The sequence below is a fragment of the Brachycentrus maculatus genome, unplaced genomic scaffold (genome assembly GCF_059751285.1).
Source record: "Brachycentrus maculatus isolate JH-2025_06_01 unplaced genomic scaffold, ASM5975128v1 h1tg000303l, whole genome shotgun sequence".
Lineage (NCBI taxonomy): Eukaryota > Metazoa > Arthropoda > Insecta > Trichoptera > Brachycentridae > Brachycentrus > Brachycentrus maculatus.
Window position 1 is genome coordinate 1537754 of NW_028281053.1, and position 22801 is coordinate 1560554.

At 34.3% G+C, this 22801-nt stretch overlaps 1 protein-coding gene across 1 annotated transcript in view; it reads right to left on the minus strand.

Moving 5' to 3' along the window:
- The window catches only part of LOC148304831 (ubiquitinyl hydrolase FAF-like), a 63685-nt gene extending 47494 nt beyond the window's left edge, over nt 1–16191 (minus strand). Inside the window, exons 1-11 of the mRNA XM_088267686.1 lie at nt 16098–16191; nt 15460–15526; nt 9936–10065; nt 8954–9173; nt 8000–8113; nt 7415–7571; nt 6277–6453; nt 4910–5063; nt 3280–3431; nt 2251–2508; nt 1277–1375 (exon numbers count right to left, since the gene is read on the minus strand). Of these exons, the coding sequence (XP_088123812.1) occupies nt 1277–1375; nt 2251–2508; nt 3280–3431; nt 4910–5063; nt 6277–6453; nt 7415–7571; nt 8000–8113; nt 8954–9173; nt 9936–10065; nt 15460–15486 (1488 nt within the window). The 5' untranslated portion in view covers nt 15487–15526; nt 16098–16191. The remainder of the gene's footprint in view (nt 1–1276; nt 1376–2250; nt 2509–3279; nt 3432–4909; nt 5064–6276; nt 6454–7414; nt 7572–7999; nt 8114–8953; nt 9174–9935; nt 10066–15459; nt 15527–16097) is intronic.
- Between the last annotated feature and the right edge of the window lie 6610 nt (nt 16192–22801).

A 22801-nucleotide genomic window follows, 5' to 3' on the forward strand; every position in this document is an offset into this window, starting at 1 on the left:
ATGGTGCATAGGGCACTGCATTATAAAAATGCAGTGTTATCTTGATCGTTAACACGCGAAGGAAAGGTGATCAGCCCTCCGCTTCAGGTACCAGTTCAGGGTAATATTGAATAAATATTAGAGTGAAAAAATCACTTACATTTATTTGACCCCCCCTGGGAATCAAACCCGGGACTTCCTATATCGCTCACTCCTTTCAAGGACGTCATAAATCAAAAATTGTAAATTTTCAGTGGTGCATGTTTTCGGAATGCACAGAAAATGTACTATATCCCAGCAAAAGAGGCATATTTTTAACCTAATATTCACCCGCTACAGGGCAGAAAGTGTTGTTTTTGCATTTTGAACAAAAGGTATTGTTTAATTATTTTTTTAAATATACTAAATATTTTTCAAATGGAGAAAAAACCTTGAGGTTTTACCTGAAAAGATCTGTTGCACAGCATAAAGTTAAATAAGTGGCTTCATATAAATTTTTTAACACATTGTATTATATTTTTTAACATTAAAAACGTGAAAAATCAAGCTTTTTTATTCATGACGTTCTTGAAAGGAGTGAGCGATATATTGACATATCAACCAAAGGGTGAATAATCCAGTTTCTGATAAAAATTAAAAAATTATAAAGTATACGTTTTATAAACATTGAATAATCCTTAATATAATCCATAATCCATAATCATTTAGTCATTTTTCTATTTATTTTAAGGGTTTTCTTATAAAATGTGTTCTTGTATTAATTTTTTTCTTCTTCTTCTACTAACCCTTATCCGCACCCGATGGTGCATAGGGCACTGCATCATATAAAGGCAGTGTTATCTTGATTGTTGGTTGACACATGAAGGAAAGGCGATCAGCTCTCCGCTTTAGGCACCAGTCCAGGGAAATATTTAATAAATATTGGAGTGAATAAATCACTTATATTTATTTGACCCCCCCCCCTGGGAATCGAACCCGGGACCTCCAGTACGATAGCCAAGCGTGCTGACCGTTACACTATGGAGGCGGACAAAATTAATTTTAGTCATTTTTAAAATTTGTTTTAATGTATTTGTTATAAAATGTTTACGTACATTGATTTCTGTCATTTTTCAAATTTTTTTAAGGTATTTCATATAAAATGTTTACTTGTATTATTGATCAAAATTTCAGCTGACTTAGAATGTGGACAATCCTAGTAAGTCAGACAATGAAATAAAAAAAAACATGTTCCACAATAAAAATATATAAAAAAAAAAAACTTAACTAAACTTAGATAATAAAAAGTTATTCATACCTTATGCGCCATTACACCATCTTTGTCATCTTCCGCCAACCTTCTAATGACTTCCAAGAGTTTATCACTCTGCTTTTTACTGGAAGTGGACCAACTTGCCTGTAAAAAAAAACATTTTTTTTATTTTGTCAAAGTTTACTTTTTAATATTTATTTCATCATATCATGGTCATACAGGAGAAAGTGACCGAGTGCATTTTATTCAAAAGAGGGGATCATTGACTATTTGATATCTTACTAAATTAACCGGTTAACTGCCAAGAGCGTCTTGAGACGCATAATTTTCTGTGAACGGAGCGCCGCTCATACAAAAATGACGTCTTAAGACGCGCCGTTTTAAATGGGCTTTGAGTAAAGAAAATCAATTATTTAAAATGCACAAATAAATTGAACGCATAGTGACATCTATTGAGAATATCTTATAGCATACTTAGAATTGAAATAGAATTTGTTTTTACCACTTTAAACGTAAATTAAAGAAAGCTTTGTCGTCGGAACAACTGATTGCGCTCAGGGTTAATAATCCCCGAGTTGCCGTCACTGCCGAATCTGGTGACAGTGATTTTAGTGCGGATTCGGATGATGTTTAATTTTTATTTTTTTTTAAATCATAGTGTGTGTGTGTGTATACTTTTAATATTAAACTAACATAAACAATTACTTTTGACATATAATTGAGTTTTCATATTTTCTATGACAAATTTTGTGACAACCCTGCACCATGAACAATTAATTTTATGATTATGGATAAATGACTGCACGACTGGCGCGCTCCTCATTTACTTGGTAAGTTTTATAAATAAACAATATTACACTTTCAATAATGATATGTTTAGAAGGTTTTATTTTTGTTGTAAAATTCGCGGCGTTCTGGGTACCGCCATACATGTACCTACCGGCTGTTAAAAGGTTAACTACTATTCTCATAGCCTTGCCCGAAAGGGCAGGTGATTTGCGTAAGTTGAGGCCCCTCACCTTGAAGCAGTCGAAGAGGTGGTCCAGCTGGTCGGGCGTGAAGTCCCAGGCCAGCTTGGCGAGCAGGTCGTGCACATTCTTCACGATGGCCTCGTGCTTGCCGTGCTGCGCGCCCCACACGGCGTCCAGGTCGCGCACCGTCAGCGCGCCCTCGCGCACCATGAAGCGCAGCATCTTCTCCAGCCGCTCGACGTACTGCGGCTGGTGCAGCGAGTCGCGCAGCACTATCTCCAGCACGTTGTTGTCGCGGATCCATTGCTGCCGGCAAAACGGGCAAGTCAACAAGGTCACACGACAATACAGTATTGTCATAAGGTCACACGACAATACTGCAAAACCACAATATTCTAATCAGATAAATAGAGAGTCGCAAAGGACGATATCCAGCACATTGCAGATCCATTGCTGCCGGCAAAATAGGCAAGTCAACAAGGTCACACGACAATACTACAAAGCCACAATAGAGTATTGTCAACAAAATCACACAATTCTGTAAAGCCACAATACAATACTACATATTAGTCTGTGATACAATATAGTATAATTATAATAATTTGCATTTCCTAATTTTAAGGTCACAAAATTTGAGTCATCCTAATCAATTTTATCAATAATTCAAAAAGTTTTTGTCCAAAAGAGTATTTATGAATACCAATAATTAGAAATTTCAGCAGACAACCCCTGTATTTTTGTTGCTATAACTTCTGTTTTGCTATCACTAGATGTTTCCCATTTTAAAATATGTAGGTATTTTATACTGCATATTTTAACATCTACAATGGGAATATGAATGGTGCAAAACAGACATATTTTTTAAAGTATATTTAAAAAATACCTACATTAAATTCTACTAATGGGAGGGAGACATATATATGTCCAAGTCTGTGAGTAAAATTCTACGTTTAGATAAAATTTGCGAACAATGTAAAAAGGGATATATTAATCATACTATTTTAGCATTTTTGTGCACTGTTAATTTGACCCTTTTGAACATATACAAACATTATCAGTTTGAGCTGGAGTACTTACAGCAATGGTGGCGGAAGTCAGCCAGTCGGGTTTGGACTGTTGGCTCACAGAACCGATGACCTGGTTCACCTCATTTAGGGCGGACATCTTGCCGTTGAAGGAGGGCATCTGGAGCAGCCGGAGTATCATCTTCAGGCGAAACATGTCCAATCCTGCAGAATGCCAATTGAAATGGTTTAAATCATTTCATCGCACAATATTCATTTAGAAGTTGGGTCTTGGCAATAAATATATGTTTATTTGCAACATTTTTTAATATGTTGACTGCCAACTACGAGATAACTCGTAGCTTGCGTTCTTTGCTAGGACACTGACTATGAGTTATCTTGTGATGTGTTTACTTGCCATATTAGTGCAGCTACGATAAAATTCCTAGTATATCAGTGCTAATATGGATAGATGGCGCATGGGAAGAGAACAAAAAATCAATGTGAGCTTACATGAACAAAATTGACAAAAAATACATATATATATATAAAACCCTTATCCGCACCCAAATGGTGCAAAGGGCACTGTGTCATATAAACGCAGTGTTATCTTGATCGTTTATACATGAAGGAAAGGTGATCAGCCCTCCGCTTCAGGTACCAGTCCATGGTAATTTTGAATAAATATTACAGTGAAAAAATCACTAATATTTATTTTACCCCCCTTGGGAATCGAACCCGGGACCTCCAGAACGGTAGCCGAGCGTGCTGACCATTACACTATGGAGGCGGACAAAATTATAAAAAAATTATTCAAAATCAAGAAGTCTGAAAATTGCCGTGGCAGTCAACGTGTTAATATGTAGTGACTTGATAAGTTGGGTGTTGCAATAATTATAAGATTATTTAGAACATTTTTTAATATGCAAAGGGTTTAATCAAAAGTAAGAATCATATTCTGTATTTTTTGCTATTTTGGATATCCTAAAATTGACTTTTCATAATTAACTGTACCAAATCCATTTTTTTAAAAGATTTTTCTTCAAAAACTATTCATAGATTCAAATAATTTGAAATTATCAGTTGGCAATCCTTCCGATAGTTTGCTTAGCAGCCGGTACAAACCAAAATGATTTAAAAACTAACTAACTAACCATCACGCCGCTTCACCGCAGGGGTAGGCAGAGAGAATCGAACGCCACACCACTCTGTCTTTGCAAACATTCTTTGCCTCTTCTACATTCATGCATCTCCTCATACATACCCGACGATTATTACGACTCCTGACCCGGCCGCTTTCAAGTATTTGACATACCTGATTGTGCCAAGTTTTCCTCGGTCGTCCTCTGCTTCTTTTTCTAACTACATTCGCCCCATAAATTTGTTTAACCGTTCTTTCTTCACTCATACGCTCCACATGTCCAAACCATCTCAACACACCTTTCTTAATTTTATCGATAATGCTTATCTCAGCCTTACATTCTTTCCTTATTTCATCATTCGAACATCTATCAAACATCGTTTTGCCACACATTTGTCTGAGGGATCGCAATTCGACTGCATTCAGTCTGCTTTCATCCTTCTTTTGCCAACTCCATGCTTCGCTTCCATACATAAGGGTTGGAACCAGAACTCCATTGTGTACTGCCAGTTTAGCTTTAATTTCTGTCAAATCATTACAACACTACGAGAAAGAGTATTACCTTTGATGAGGTTTGGATTTTGTGTAGCCTTGGACGCCAAACATTTGCAAGCTCGAATGAGACACGATACCGTGTCCGTCTTATTTTCACTTCCGCGGGCTTCCCTCTTCAGCTCCTCATCCGATAGTCTCTCCAAAACGGATGGAATTGCCTCCTGTAGACAAATCAATTAAAAATTTTGCTTAGATTGTTCATGGAAGAGACAGATTTAAGCTCCTTTTTCTTGTAGTACATTCTTGCTAACTTTTTACTTTTTCATCTTTTTTATGTTTTTAAGTTGCTAGTTATTTTTTTTTTAATTGTTTTCTGATAGTCAAGTATTTTTTGTATTTTATATTAACACTATTATTCTACTTCTACTGATAATACCTATACCCTTATACCCTTTACTATGACCAAAATAATATTGTATACCCACACACAGGCCATGCCTTTGTGGGATCTTTTTTTGTATTTATATTTAATTTTTTTCATATTTTTTTGTATTTGAATTTATGTCATGTAATGCAAAAGAATTTAAAATAAAGAAAAAAAAAACGCTTATCAATCGTTTTCATATTCAATGCTTTATTCAGGCCTACTATTTGTCGAGTCGCAACTTAATTTTCTCTAAATCCAGTAACATTTTACGTGATTGATCTTTTTTCTTAGAAGATCTTTTTTTTTTTTTTAATTCTTTTTCTTCGAAGTAAGTATATGGTTTTAAAAAATTATCAAAATATTTTTTCAATATATATATGCTAAAAAACAAAAAAAAATCCAATACAAGTTCTAAAAAAAATCGGACGTGTGGTGGCGACCGGCTATTTGCTCAACCGGACCAGTAATGAATTATATCATTGCTAGTAAGGCCTTAATATTTACATATGAACCAATTAACCTTAAAAGTTTTGCCCAACTTTGTAGCTGATAAGCTTATTTGAACTTTACGAAGAGTGTTATTAGTCATTTTAGCGGTATGGTTGCGTTTTCAAAAGCCGTATCTTAAGACGTTCAAGATATCACTGTAACATTTAAAGCGTACGCACAAGAAAGGTATCTTTTGTACCTTCTTCTTCTTCAAACCCTTATCCGCATCCCAATGGCGCATAGGGCACTGCATCATATAAACACAGTATTATCTTAGCACATGAAGGAAAGGCGATCAGCCCTCCGCTTCAGGTACCAGTCCAGGGTAATATTGAATAAATATTACAGTGAAAGAATAATTCATAATTTTACACCCCCCCCCTTGAAAATCGAACCCGGGACCTCCAGAACGTTAGCTGAGCGTGCTGACCATTACACTACGGGGGTGGACTATACATTTTTGTATAAAATTGAATTCAATTCAATTCTGATGAAAACAAAGTGTGTCGTTGTCTCACCAGTATGGGCATCAGGTACTTGTTGACTGTGAACGGGGTGAGGAGCTCGTGGCAGAGCCCGAAGGGCCGGATCAGCTGCCAGATGGCCAGGATGGTCGCAGCGGCCCCGCCCTCCTCGTCTTGGGAGGGCGTGCCGACCGTCGATGACAGGACATCCTTAGAAGTTGACTCCACCGACTGAAAAGAAACAACAACATTGTATAAGGGGACAAGGTGGATACCGCTCAAAATTATCAAGTGTTTTATCACAAGATACGGACCGACATTTTTTGGCCATCCTCGTTCTGTTCTCGCATTCACATTTGCCAAATATACTTAGTCATTCTCTCATCATCTATTCACTCCACATGTCTTTACCTTTAAAGAAGTATAATAAATTCTACAATGTATTTTAACCTAATGATTTATGACACAATTTATATCAAAACATGTTAAAAACATGATTTATCGATATTTTGATAATTTTCATATAAATCGTGTTTACTGGTGTCAATATTTTTGTTTATTCAAGAAAATATGTTGCTTATAGCATCGACTATGATTTAAAATTATAAAAGTATAAAAAAAAATAGCAAAAACAAATTCACTACTTAGATACAGTTTTGTCCGTAGAAACTCACGCCCGGACAGGTTAATACATTCGGATCACTTTGTTATCGGGCCGATTTTTCATCAACCCTGACCCTAATTAGTATGATAATTAGGGTCGTATACTAATCAAAAGTAACAGCAAATCCAATTCTGATCAGTACAATGTTTTTGGCATCTCTTGCGCTTTACCAGAAGTAATCAAATATTATGCTTATAAGCGTCTCCCGCTCTCTACGTATGTAAGAGACACAAACTGTGCTCATAATGTATTACTTTCTAGCAGTTAAGTTAATGTATTTAAGTTCTACTGATGGTGTTATATGTGATAAGTTTGAAATATTTAAATTTCACATATTATTTTCCTTTCAGATATCGCGTAGTATTTTAAACTTTTTTCTTCAATAGTGTTTTTAATTTTACTTCAATCTCAAAATGGAACCATTGCGCATACCGCGGTTACTCATTAACTTTTACTCTCATCCCATCAGGAGCTATTAAATGCAGAAAAAAAACTTGACCTTGACTACAAGACGGAATGTGAGAATACCTCGGTCAGTGCCGGCCCATTGTCGGTTTTGTCAGCTGTCTCCGGGGCGTTGACATCGGCTGCGATGGTGGTCTCCTCTGACGATGGAGACTGTTTCAACCCGGCTACCACCACAAATCTTTGGCCCAGTTTCTCAAAACCCTCAAGGTACCCAAATCTGTACAAGGCAAGAATGAAATTAATTATTTTACCCTTTGGATAACAAAATCTGATATATCAACTTTCGGTACTCTGGTGTGATATACCAGATTCATTGGATCTGACGTCCGCAACCCTTATCCGCACCCCAATGGTGCATAGGGCACTGCATTATATAAACACAGTGTTATCTTGATCGTTAACACACAAAGGAAAGGTGATCAGCCCTCCGCTTCAGGTACCAGTCCAGGGTAGTATTGAATAAATATTAGAGTAAAAAAATCACTTTATTTGACCCCCCCTGGGAATCGAACCCGGGACCTCCAGAATGGTAGCCGACCCTGCTGACCATTACACTACGGAGGCGGACAAAATTGACAAAACATTTCAAATCAAATTCGATTAAATCAAAATTGGACAAATCATTTGAAGCGAAGAATTTCTTACAAATTAATTAGGTCGACCAGCCATCCTCGTGGGTTCCTGTGATCCTGTGGTCTAGCGTATACTGTTTCATCTGTGGAGGTGTCACTTTGTCTACTGGAGTTGAATGAGTGAAATCTGGAAACAAAATTGATTGTTAGCTCCTGCGCTTCAAGTACCAGTCCAGGGTAATATGAAATAAATTCACACTATTTTGAGGATCATTGTTCACAAATATGGGCTTCGTCCATTTAGGAGTCGACCACTCATGACCTGGCATTTGCCTGGCTAAAATGATCACTTTATACGCTTGTGTAAAGTTCACCATTCTGCCTATTGTTGAACATCCATATTGCACTAATTTTTAAAATATGTACATATATATATATGCACTCTTATGTTCCTTTTGGTTGTTAGTTGTATTTTTTTTATTATGGATTTAGAATTTTTACCTTACGGTGATGCCCTCACTTGAGAATAGTACATACAAAGGTTTCTCTAGTGAATATAAGTGAGATTATATTTTGTATATTAAAAGCATTGCTAACTTTATGGTATGGCAATATAACATTCTCCTTAGCATTTTTTAATTAAAAATAAAAGAGAAATATTTGTGTTATTATTATTTACACAAATATTTCAATTTTATACTTTTTCTGTGAGCCTAAGCTCACTAAGCATTATTAGAAATTGGTATCAAATCGTGGTAGAGTGGGTTTGAACCGAGAAACTCTGACTTAAGAGTCCGCGACACTAACAACGGGGACAACGGGACCACAATCAGACACTTTCATCGTTCGCTTTGTGTAATACCACTTAAAAACAATACTTAATGCGAGCATCCGAAACTACGGATGGAGCGCTCGGCTCGCTGTACTGACTACACGAATGCTCGCATCGTAACGTGTTACGTTTCGACAAAATGACTCCGGTCAGTCTCCACCATAATGTAAATAAGAAAAGAAGGAAGCGACTCACTTGTTACTGGGATTGAAGAGCACGGCCAGCAGGTTGAGCAGGTGCGGGTTGTCCATGCGGAGCGCGCACAGCTTGACGAGGCGCTCGCAGTTGGCCCGGATGCACTGCTGTATGTTGGGCTTCCACGACGACACCGCCTCGTCCGTGAGCAGCTTGCTGAAGGACACCGTCAGCGCGTCGCGGTAGAAGCGCTGGCACGCCACGCAGCTCGTGTCCCGACCTACAGCACAAATCAAATATTTGTATATTCTCAACATTATTTATATTTAAAGGGTGGCAAACCCGCGGCCCACGGGTGTCTACTTGCGGCCCGCGGAGCATTTCACACATTTTTTCTTTAAGTGTACATAAAACCACAAAAAGAACATTACACAGTGCGTAGTTTGTATCATATCCCATATATGGAAGTATCTCATTATCGTGACAATTTCTTCTATGGTATATTCGTGTTAACTAACAATCACAACATTTTGCGATCGACTTTTAAATACACATTGATAAGAATACAAGCTGCTATAACTGAGTGCTAGAGCTCCTCAAAGTCAAAATGCTATGTAAAAGCTAGTTATACAGTAGCCATGATACTAGTCGAAAGAAGCATATTAAATCACAAATGAGAACAAGAATCACTGATGTGCATTTGGAAAACAGTTTGCGTGTAGCAACAGCATCAATCGTTAACGTATCAACATTGATGCACTTAGTTCTGACAAACAAAAACAGACGTCTCACAAATTTAAAATTGTGTAATTTTTAATTTTTGTATTGCCTAACTTTTATTAATATTATATGTTTGATTACATGTTTGTTATATCTTAAAAAATAATATAGTTCATGTTTGCTTTGAATAATAAAAGAAATTTTGTTTTACGGCCCGGGAAGAAATCTGATTTCTAAAATTTGGCCCGGCTGCTGAAAATGTTGGCCACCCATGCTTTAAATATTAATAATATTGAGAATATCTAAAAGAGAGGTTTGTTACCATCGCAGGCGAAGGTGATGGACGCGTTGAGCAGCACTTCGAGTTCCTGGTCGGGCAGTACAGGAACCACCCAGCGAGGACTGGAGATCTTCTCTTCCAATGCAGTCAGCTTGCCCACCGGGAACTCCATCTGCGCAACAAAAGCCCGCAGCTATTAACCACACATTATCTAAAATTCACTTCTTCTTTTCCCATGTTCGCTCCCTAAGTGGAGCATATAGCCAACAGGAGACGTCTCCAAGTCATTCTGTCATGAGCCATCTCCTCGACTTGCTCCTAGGTCAGTCCGGTATCTCGAAATTCAGCCGAGTATGGTCGGTGAATGGTCATCAGCGGCCTTCCAGGGCGCAGGGTTGGAAGAAGAGACATGAGGGGTTAATGCTCTCAGGTGACATTCTAAGGAAATGTCCCAACCATACTGGAACTCATACTGTCCAAGTCCTGAACAGGAGAAGGTGGACAAAACTCACACTCGCTCACAAAACTTATCTTCCACTGCGAGTGATGTATTCCATAACTGGTACACCGAAATGGGATGCGGCGTTCGTAACTTTGAAGTTAAATGGAAGAAGATAGACCTAGATGGAAGAAGACCACCTAGAAGACCTTTAAAATGATTCAGCTCAGTTGATGGCTATGTTGAAAGCTGGCTTCAAAAGATGGAATTTTTTTAACTCGCATCACCTGATCCGCAAAATTGTTACGGATCACAGCAGATAACAGCGCGTTTCGGATTTCGGAGTGTTCGGATTAGCAAGCTGGGACTGTATATTAATTACATTAATGAATTTATAAATTAATGTATGTCTTCAAACCCTTAACTACACCCGATGGTGCATAGGGCACTGCATCATATAAACGCAGTGTTATCTTGATCGTTTACACTTAAAGGAAAGGTGTTCAGCCCTCTGCTTCAGGTGCCAGTCCAGGGTAATATTGAATAGATATTAGAGTGAAAAATCACTTATATTAATTTGACCCCCCCCCTGAGAACCGAATCCGGGACCTCCAGTACGGTAGCTGAGCATGCTGACCATTACACTACGGATGCGGACATATATATTTAACAAATAAATTAAATAAAAAAAATTAATAATACATGTCGCTCACTCCTTTCAACAACGTCATATATCAAAAAACTTGATTTTTCAGAAGATCATTTTTAAAGTTTAAAAATATAATAAAATGTATTGAAAATAAATATCAAGCCACTAATTGAACTTTTTACTGTGCAACAGATCTTTTTAGGTAAAACTTGAATGTTTTTTCTCCGTTTGAAAAATATTTAGTTTATTTAAAAATAATATTAATATATACCTTTTCATCAAAATGCAATAACAACACTTTCTGCCCTGTAACGGGTAAATATTAAGTTAAAAATATGCCGCTTTTGCTGGGATATAGTACATTTTCTAAGCATTCGAAAAACATGCACAACTGAAAATTGTCGATTTTTGATATATGACGTTGTTGAAAGGAGTGGGCGATGTATTAAGAATAATGCATTATGATGACTTATAGTATGTATATTTTTATAAATTCAAATAAATGAACACAAGTAAATTAAGTTTATTTTTATATTGTTTACATCGTGGCTATATTGTTTACATTCACCAAAATAAAGAATAAAAATGCAACCGTGTACAAAAATACACTCATTGCCGTCCACCCAAATATTCCATGATAATATCATCGCGAGCCAAGAAAATTAAGGAAATACCGAGATCTATTTACATTAGTGGCCATAATTCACAGCCAAACACACATTACGTAGGTATATCATTAGCCCTGCGTTTACAGGAATGGAAGATAATACACACACACGCACACACACAGCGCGGTGGGAAGATGACAACACGGGAGCATGGACGCGCGAGTAAGTTTTGATTCATTTGGAGTCCGGCCAAGTTGACCAAGTAGTGAGGAAAATGGAAAAAACACATGTTTCAACTAATTATAACAGGACTTGTGCATAGTTTTGTCCGCCTCTGTAGTGTGATGGTCTGCACGCTCGGCTACCATTCTGGAGGTCCGGGTTCCGGGTTCGATTCCCAGAGGGGGGTAAAATAAATATAAGTGATTTTTCCACTGTAATATTTATTCATTATTACCCTGGACTGGTACCTGAAGTGGAGGGCTGATCACCTTTCCTTCGTGTGTTAACGATCAAGATAACACTGCGTTTATATGATGCAGTGCCCTATGCACCATTGGGGTAAGGATAAGGGTACGTTTTGTGCATCGTATAGGTGAGAACTAAATGTTGTTAGGGGGGATTCGGAGCCTAATTGTGTCGGGTTGTGATCCCGTGGTTAGTGTCGCGGACTCTTGAGTCAGAGATTCTCGGTTTGAACCCATTCTATCACAATTTGATACCTATTTCTAATAATGAGCCGCTTAGGCTCACAGAAATAGTATGAAATTGAAGTATTTTTGTAAATAATAAAAACAGTAAATTAAACAAGCACTATCTAATACTACGTATAATTATATTTCTGGTTAAATTTATTGATTCAATTATTCACAAAATTAACAGACGAATTTAAAACAATGTTTAACTGTTGTTATTGCCATTTAAAGAAGAAAAATAATTAATAAGTAATAAAAAATTAAATTGTGTTTTCCCAACGATAAGAAATAAAAACGAATAAATAAATAATAAGAAACAGCTCCTACCCCCTCTTCAACCATCAACGCCCCAAGTACACAAGTCAAAATTTTTGAATTAAATTCACATACAGTATTATTAATTGATTCGGCAGTCACTTTGTGGTGAAATCTATCCATGTTTAATTTAAGTTGAACTTAGTAAACACCACTATTTCTTAAAATCTACTGCGACTCGTGTTTCGATGGATTCTGCATAATTTTCAAACATTATAAATATTTCCTTCCGGTGCTAAAATAAAAACGCGTGTCCCGGTGTTGGGTAGTCACTACTCAATAAAAAATTGGCAATTTTAAATCGGAAAAATACAGACATTCATAGCTAATTCCCTTAATTAATTATAAATAAAGTCAAAAATTATAATAATTCAGATTTACTTGCTGAAAACATTATTAACCATCTAGCAACGCTCACGGAACAAGCATAGGTCCACTCTTGTCGGAAGCCCAAAAGTTACTGCCGCTAGCCGCTAGCCATAGAACATTGAGCTTTGAGCTCCCCACACTTGCACAGTGCAAGTATGCAAGAGTGAGATGCGAATATAGTGCCACGGTTCCCGCACACTCTTTACGCGCTGTTTATACGCGAATTTGTTTCTGATATTCACAAAATACCTCCCATGTACCTGATAAATTCTGACTATTATTAATATTATTTTTTTAAACCAATGCTTAAATATGTTATGGAGGAATACCTAAAATCTTAGCCTTGTATATATTATATTTATAGAGATATTGATGGTTATTAGAAGCAATGTGTACACGGTACACAACACCGGGAAGGGAGAGTTAATGTATTGCGCTATTAATACAACAATTTTTGTTGACCAGAAATTTCTAAACTTAAACAAATAGCTATTTAACCTATACGAATTTACGTAATATGCCCACTATATTATCGCATAAACGCAACAAGCAGTATCACGTACGTTCAGGTACAAAAAAGTATACCCGCAACCACAGAAATATTCGTGAGACGTCAAATTGTTCTTACTCCCCCTACGCATACGAATACGTCATACGGCACGTTTAGCATTTCGAGGTCAATATCACTGGCTACCTATTTTTCCAATGTTTGCAGAATATGTTGAGATTATGTTGATTGATATATTACATTCAATAGAGATTATGTTGATTGATATATTACAAAAAATAGATGATATAAAAATACTTAAGAAAAAAATTAAAGCTCTATACATTTAAATCTTGAAAAATATACAAAAAAAAACTATTATATATTTTATTATATAACATTAAACCACGAGTGTAAGTCCCTCTCTAAGCACAAGAGCACAGTCTCTTTTATGGAGAGGCACAGCGAATAGAAATATAAAAGTTCTCCATATGTATAAATGATTCAAATGTATTATGTTATAAATAAAAATGTAAATATATTAAATGAAAAAAAAAAATACAAAATATTTTTGTCAAAATATTCAACCGAATGTCATAACAAAAGAAAAGAAATTCACCGACATCTAATGTTGAGAGCCTCTGACTTGCAAAGGGTCAGAAATAGGTATACTGTTTAAAAAACTGTCAAATAAATATTATTATCAAGAAATCTTATGAAAAAACCAGAGGATTTATCACCTACTTTATGGATTATAATAATAACCCAAAGGTAGGGTGGTTAAACATCATGAATCTAAATATTGAAAAGTATATACTACTAAATGATTGAGAGAACTCACTTTCAAAAGTTGAATTGCCTCTCCTGAAAAATATCCTTATATCGCTCACTCCTTTCAACAAACTCAAAAAACTTGATTTTTCAGGAGAATGTTTTTAAAGTTTAAAATATAATACAATGTGTTAAAAACAAATATCAAGCCACTTTTTCTGTGCAACAGATCTTTTTAGGTAAAACCTGAATGTTTTTTCTCCTTTTGAAAAATTTGTAGTATATTTAAAAAAATAATTAAACAATACCTTTTCTTCAAAATGCAAAAACAACATTTTCTGCCCTATAGCGGGTAAGTATTAAGTTGAAAATATGCCGCTTTTGCTGGGATATAGTTCATTTTCTGGGCAATCCGAAAAAAGCACATCTGAAAATTGACCATTTTTGATATTTGACGTTGTTGAAAGAAGTGAGCAATATGCAGTTATGATATTTCCCCATTCAGGTGACAATGTGGTTATCAGTTTGGTGTTACATATATTATATATCGTATTAAACATATTGTCAGTTGCTTTCATTAATATATTATAAACCTGTTATTTTAAAAAACAAACAAATTGAATAGTAATAAGTTCTCGATTTAATTTATGACTTTTATAAAAAACATATTTTTAGTTTCATGAGTGTTCTGAACTAAAAGTTAAGAATGGCTATTTGAAATGTAATTTAATGGAAGCAAATAATATTGCACAATTTTCGGAAATTTCACATTGTGGTAATTTTTTTTACTATTTCAAATTCGTAGTTAAATTAATTATAAAAAAGATGTTGTCTAAAAGTTAATCAATACGATCTTAGGGTCCACGAGGTTTCAATGGAAGCAATCATGTGGTAAAAATACTTGAAAACACGCAATTTCACAATATTTCAAGTAGTTTCTTTTCCTTTCCCGTCGACAGATAATTATTGATTCACGTAATGTAAATAAATAAAACACGAAATGATGTCAACACTCGACAGTAATTAAAATAAAACGACGACGTAATCATCACAAAGTACCTGTTCTAGTTTTATTCTATGATTATTTGATAAATAATTGATTTCCGAAATATACGCATCGTGCAAAAGGACAGCCGCGGTCAGAATCTCGGGAAATTAATGGCACAATTCGAGCGTCATAAACACATGGGGAGAGATATACAAATCTAAAAATAAATATGATAATATACTGACCGGCACTGCGTTCCTGGTTATAGTCATTGTTGATCAAATCTCCAGGATAACTCTCACATTTCCTCTGCTGAAAAATAAATCAGCAATCAATAAACCCGTGTCGAAACAGGCAAACGTCAAACGGCACACTTGACAACATGCAATACCCTTATTAACCTAACCGAAATGACAAATTACCGAACGAGATGCACCCGTTCAAACGAAAATACGCAAAGGCCGCAATTATCGAATTTGTATATTCACGCGATTCACTGGAGGAAATATAAATAGATTTAAAACTATCAACGGATCAAACAGTAATGTCGTAAGATCCTTCCTTCAAAAATACGCACTACACGGAACATTTACACTGAACATGCACCCCCGAAAGCCAAAAGGGCCCGCATTCCGAAAGCGGATGCCTCGACTTTATTTATTATTACCTAAATAATATTATTTAATCCATTACAACAATATATTTTCGCAATTTAAAATACAGATAGATCAGCCGGCCAGACAAAATGGCGTCCGGAGGAAGAAAGCAGAAAACTTGCCGGAAAAAATGCAGATGTGAAGACACTGAATAATAATACGAAAACAAAAAAATACCAGCGAAAAATGTAAATAACACCGTATATTTTGAAAAATATAACGCTAACCTGTGCACATAATGTGTAAAATCTAAAGCGCTTCAAAATCACACTACAACTTGCTAAAACAATACGATTTTGTAAAGATGTATGATTTTGACGTACAATAATGAAAACTGCATTTTAAACCATAGACAAAGCATGAGGCGGTCCCTTTATTTTGTTTTAGAGATGTCCAGTTCAATCGTCGGTGTCGACTTGTGAAATGTAATATGTACCTACATATATTTTTTTTTAGAGAAAATGTGGTTGTGAAAAAAAACCTCTTTAAAACATTACTAACGTTTTATGTGTTTTAAAATCATATGATACAAGTAATATTTTGTATAATATTTTTTATTGAAAACGAAGTTATTATGATAAAAATGTTTCAGAGATTGGCTTCTTGAAAGTTATTTACATATTCATTATTAGAGGTCGTCGTAAAAAAGAAAATACTGAAGTTATTTTTGAAAAGATTTGGAATTAAAACAAAGATTTTGTCAATAAATTAAAAGTGTTACATAAAACTATTGTCAAAATTAATAGTTTTTTAACAATAACATCATGACATTTCTAAATACCAAACGCATTTTATATGTTTCTTTTGAAATTTATATTTAGCGGAAAGTTCTATTTTTTAAATTGGGTTTTTTGCTATTTGCTTCATAGATATACATATGTTTTTTCTCTTTTTTGGAATGCACCCGTAGTTAGTGATATGTTATTTTTTATTCTACTGGCGAAATGACAACCATGTTGAATTCAAAAAAATAGTTTTACATACCCCGAAATTTTGTTTATGGTAGCATAGAGATTAGATAGTACCACCGTCAACATTTTAGCGCGAAATTTAAAATGCTTTTATGATAACTTTTTATAAGCCTTGATAGATGATTTAAAAAATAAGTATTATTTATTTACCATGTATTTTTAGCTATCTCTTGTAAATTTGTCCTCTTATTTCTTTATTCATTTTAAGTTTTTTATATGCTTTTTATATAATTTAAAGGAACTTTTCCATTTTTGAGTATTATTACTATGCTGTAAATTTAAAATATTTGCATCGGGTGAGGTTAATGTGCACAATTTCATTAACAAAGAAAAAAACAAGTTTAACAACTTGCACTTGCAACTTGCACAAAATATTTTAAAAACATTACTTACTTACTTATAACCCTTATCCGCACCCTATGGTGCATAGGGCACTGCATCGAATTGACGCACTGTTACCTTGATCATTACTTGCATGAAGGCAAGGTGATCACTCTTGCGCTTCAGAAACCAGTCCAGGGTAATATTAAATAAATATTACAGTGTAAAATCACCAATATTTATTTTCACCCCCCCTGGGAATCGAACCCGGGACCTCCAGCACGGCAGCTAAACACGCTGACCATTACACCACGGAGGCGGACTCACGAAGAAAATTTGTAATTTATATAGTAAGTATACACATACAAGTCACTGGGTTTTACTAACAATTTTTCACTTAAGGCCCAATGTACGATAAATCTCAACTTAATTTTCTTTAAACCCAGGTAACATTTAGCATAATTGATTTTTTTTATTAAAATACCATTTTTGTATTAAACAATTAAGGTTTTAAATAAATATACGGTATCGAAAGGAAAAGAGTTATTGAAAGGTAAGGAGTTAAAAAAAGGAAAAATATTCTTTTCAGTATGTGTATATTTAAAAAAGTCATATTCCAATAAATATTTTACTAAATTTGTTTGCAGAAGCACGACCGACCTCTAACGTGGTCGTTAGAGTTCTAAATTTGAAGTCTGCTGGTTCCCCCTTAAACTGAGACTATAGTTATAAGAAAAATATTTTGTAAACTAAAACAGTAAGAAAATAACCGGGGTGTGTTGTTTTCTTTGTGGAGCAGGGGAAGTATGATCTGAAGATAAAACAGCGCCAGTCATAATTATTGACCGAGAATTATATTTATTAAATCAGTAAGAGTCATATCTTTGAGCAAGTTATTGACGAATCTGGTCGCCACCCTTCCAATGGTCTGCGATATGGTAGCATTTTGGGTCACGAGCAGATTTGGTATCATGTCGGCTATGAGTTCATTCATTATGTCAGATGCCGGCCCTCCGCCCATGAGACCTTCCAGAGCCGACTGAAAAAAGCAAACAATATGTGAGCTTATGACTTATAACGGCAAAAAGTTTAAACCCTCACTATTTCTTTTAAATATGCTTCTTATGCCTATTTATTATACCTGTTTATTGTTTTTATATTTTGCCATGTATTAGTTTTGGTTATTTAAAAAAAAAAACTTTTTTGTAACTTTATTATTTGTGTTCCAGTCTTTTTAAGTTTAATCCCATGTCCCAAAATGGGAAATAGAAATTACTCATTGGGAATATTAAATATACTCGTATGACTTATGTTTGTAGTATGTTTGGAAGAAATAAATAAAATTAATATAATAATTTAAAACCTTTTGAGTGTGTCCAAATACTTTTTCACAAATCTGCATTATTTCCAATTATAGGAGTCATTTTTCAAATTGTTTTTCGACATTTCAACATAGATGAAGAAGAACATGGTCTATATGATCGTGGTCTCTTTTTTACAACATTTTGAGTGTGTCCAAATACTTGTTCACAAATCTGGATTATCTCCAATTATAGGAGTTATTTTTCATATCATTTTTTGACATCTCATCAAAGATGAAGTGAAATATGGAAGTCTAGGTTACAGGGCTAACGACCGTTATAGGCTAGTTTAAGTGATCACTTTACACACGTGTAACATTCACCAATTCTACCCATGATTTACAACCACACTACTCAAATTCTTGGAAGTTCTATATATAAATGTGCCAATTTCGAAACGTTGTTCTTTAGTCACAAGAACTTCACTAGAGACATCTATTGGTGAGATGAAATTAAGCTTTTTATTGAGCAGAACTCTCATATTAGTATGTGTGGTCCGAATCCTGGATTATAATTGATCAGGTAATTTATTTACAACATTTTGAGTGTATCTAAATACTTGATCACAAATGTGGATTATCTCCGATTATAGGAGATAATCCAGATTATCTAAAATATTTTTCATAATATTTTGAGATGTCAAAAAATAACACGAAAAATAACTCCTATAATCGGAGATAATCCAGATTTGTGAACAAGTTTTTGGACACAGTCAAAATGTTGTAAATAAAATTTTATATTAATGTTCATTTCAAAAAAGTTTTGAAACGAGTGGTTTAAAAATACAAACAAAATGCGTTCACATACCAGGACATTACCGACTGTGATTTCGACCACCATACTCGTCATTATCACTTTTTCATTAACAATTGCCAAATACGCTTTGATTGAAATCCTAAAATCCTCGAATGTTATTCTGGAACAAAAATCGAATAAGAATATTTATTTTTATTTTAAACTTTTCTTGGTAAATACCACTTTTTCTTAAAATCTATAAAATTTGATAAATATATATATGTATAATAAAAAATACATTAATAACAATTTGGCAGTGACTAAAACCTCCCTTAATTGTCTATGTTCCCGCTGAAAAAAATAATATATACTTAAAAATATGAAACTGGCCCTACCATATCATTATCCTACAACCTCCCAAGGATACAACTCTAAAATTCACACTTAGTTTCACATACGGTTTTTAATTTAATGTTTAAATAATAATAATAAAACCCTTATCCGCACCCCAATGGTGCATAGGGCACTGCGTCATATAAACGGAGTGTTATCTTGATCGTTTTTACACATGAAGGAAAGGTGATCAGCCCTCCGCTTCAGGTACCAGTCCAGGGTAATATTGAATAAATATGACAGTGAAAAAATCATTTCTATTTATTTTACCCCCCTTGGGAATCGAACCCGGGACCTCCAGAACGGTAGCCGAGCGTGCTGACCATTACACTACGGAGGCGGACATCAATTTAATGTTTACTTAGTATATACCACTATTTCTTAAAATCTACTCTGACACGTGTTTCGATGCATTCCGCATTATTTTCAAACACCGTAATGAATAAAATGATGCGAAATGCATCTTAAACGTGTCACAGTAGGTTTTAAGAAATAGTGGTATTTGCTAAGTAATTTTTTTTAATTAAAAGTGTTTTACCACTATGTGGTTTTACTACTATGTGACTGCTGAATCAATTAATGAAATTCACATACGGTGTTAAAATAACGTGAAGTGCATCGAAACACACACTTTAAGAAATACACAGTGGTATTTACTCAGTAAAAAATATTACCTCAAAGTAACTGCCGAATAAATTGATGAAAGAATTTTAAAAAATCACAATTTGTCCACCTCGATAGTGTACAGTTTAGGAGGGGACCCGGGGTAAATTACCCCAAATGGGGTAAACATGAATTTTTTGGGGTAACAAGGATTTTATTCTAGTTAGCTACTTCATAAATGTGTTAGTATTTTTACAATCTTAAACAATTCAGAAATCGATTAAACGCTGAAGACTATTCAAATTGCTGTTACATCAAAAAGTCCCAATTTTGAAGTAATTGTATCAAACACTAAGCAACGTCATTTCTCCAAAAACTGAAAAGGAAACATGAAAACCTGAATTTTCGTTTGATCCGATTTAAGAATTGTATTTAGTTTGTCTATTACATACTTACTATTTTAATTTAACCTTTTTTATTATTTTTCAGGTAAATTATTTAAATAAATAAGTTTTATTTTAAATATACATTTACTGTTTTGTTTTCAAAATAGGGGAGGGAGTAATATCGACTTAAGCAAAAATATTTTGGGGTAATGCTTAAAAAAGTTCCCCGACCGCTGGTTTAGAGTATTTAGATATTGTGATGAAGATTCAAGATTCCCAGGATGATTTTACCACACTGGGAATCAAACTCGACACCCTTTACTATCTTTGAGGCAAAATGGACATAAATGCTTACATAAACTTCAGGTATTCTCGGATGTATCTTAGTGTAACTGAATTTTACATGTCGTTACCGGCGTCATCAGATCAGTCGACAAACCCGGGAAAATAAATGTGGGAAAAACTTTTTTGCTGTTGTTTTATTCTTATATACCATAGGGTAGGTAGGTGTTATAAATCAAAAATATTATTTAAAATAATGAATTATTGAAAAGAGTTTTTTTTACGTACTTTGCATACCCTTCCCCGTATATTGTTAAAAGAGCTCTTCCTAAAATGTCCGCATTCAAGTCGTAAAAGTCTGAAAAAAATTAAATCATTTAAAAAAAAATTAAATCCAAAAAAGGCATATTAAATCATTTTTAAACGAGTGGAGGCCAAACACAAAAAAAACATAAACTTCAACACACAACCCCAAGTAACATAGCTATAGCTGCTACATCAATTTTATCAGCACAAAGATGGCTATGAGTCATTTCTGCATTCCTCTTCTATCATAATTGATTGTTCCTTTATTGATTTATATACTAATTTATATATAATTTATATGGCAATGAGGAAAGCCTGGAACGACTGGTTGTGGTTAGTAGCCTGGAGGGGAAGAGAGGGAGAGGAATATCCCCCACACAATTGACCGATCAAGTTAAGGCAGCAGCAGACATCTCGGTGGTTGTAGCGTTACGTGCAGCGCAGTCAACGGATAACTGGAGAAGAGTCATTGCTTCTGCAAGGGTCACGACCCTCAGTAATGAGGATTAAGAGGGAAAAGAAGTAGTTATAGTAGCCCATTCTCTCTAACACATAGACCGTTATTTACAAATACAAATCAACAAAAAATATATATGTAAAATAAATTACGCCTAGTTTTCAGGCGTATAAGACGCTATCTACATCGAATTTTCGAAATGAACTGAACTCCTAAAATGCTAACTACTTAATTTTGACAAAGTATAATATTTTTAACGATTTGATAAATTATTTTATCGTGTTTTTGAACGTATAATACTAGTTTGGAATTTCAGATTAATATTAAATAGATTAATTAATTGAAAAAACATGTTGAAAAAATCTTCTAAGCTCTCTCCTGTAAAGTAACAGATTCGCAGATAGAGTACTTTACGTAGGGGCCGTCGATATATGTACATACATGTATATTTACATTTTACAAGCATAACAAATTTGAAAATTAATAGTTAATATAGAGTTTAACTATGGGTTTACATACCTGCCGTCATCAAAAGGGTTGGGACTGTCATGTCTAGGGTAAACGTCAAAGGAAGCAGAATATTAAAATCAACGGTGTTGACAACGAACGATTGAAAACCCTTGGCTGTTAAGTTATTGAACGTTGCCCCTAATCTGAAATATAAGCGAAAAAGCCAGTTTTAATATAGGCGTACTGTATATATATATATATATATATATATATATATATATATATATATATATATATATATATATATATATATATATATATATATATATATATATATATATACATATATATATAAATATATATATATATATATATATATATATATATATATATATATATATATATATATATATATATATATATATATATATATATATATATATATATATATATATACATATATATATATATATATATATATATATATATATATATATATATATATATATATATATATATATATATATATATATATATATATATATATATATATAAACAAATTATCGTATGGTGAATAATCCAGTGTGTGGATTAAATATTAAAATTGTTATATTGCACACTCGTATGGTACCACTTTTATAAAACTGAAAGTGTTCTCGAATCTAG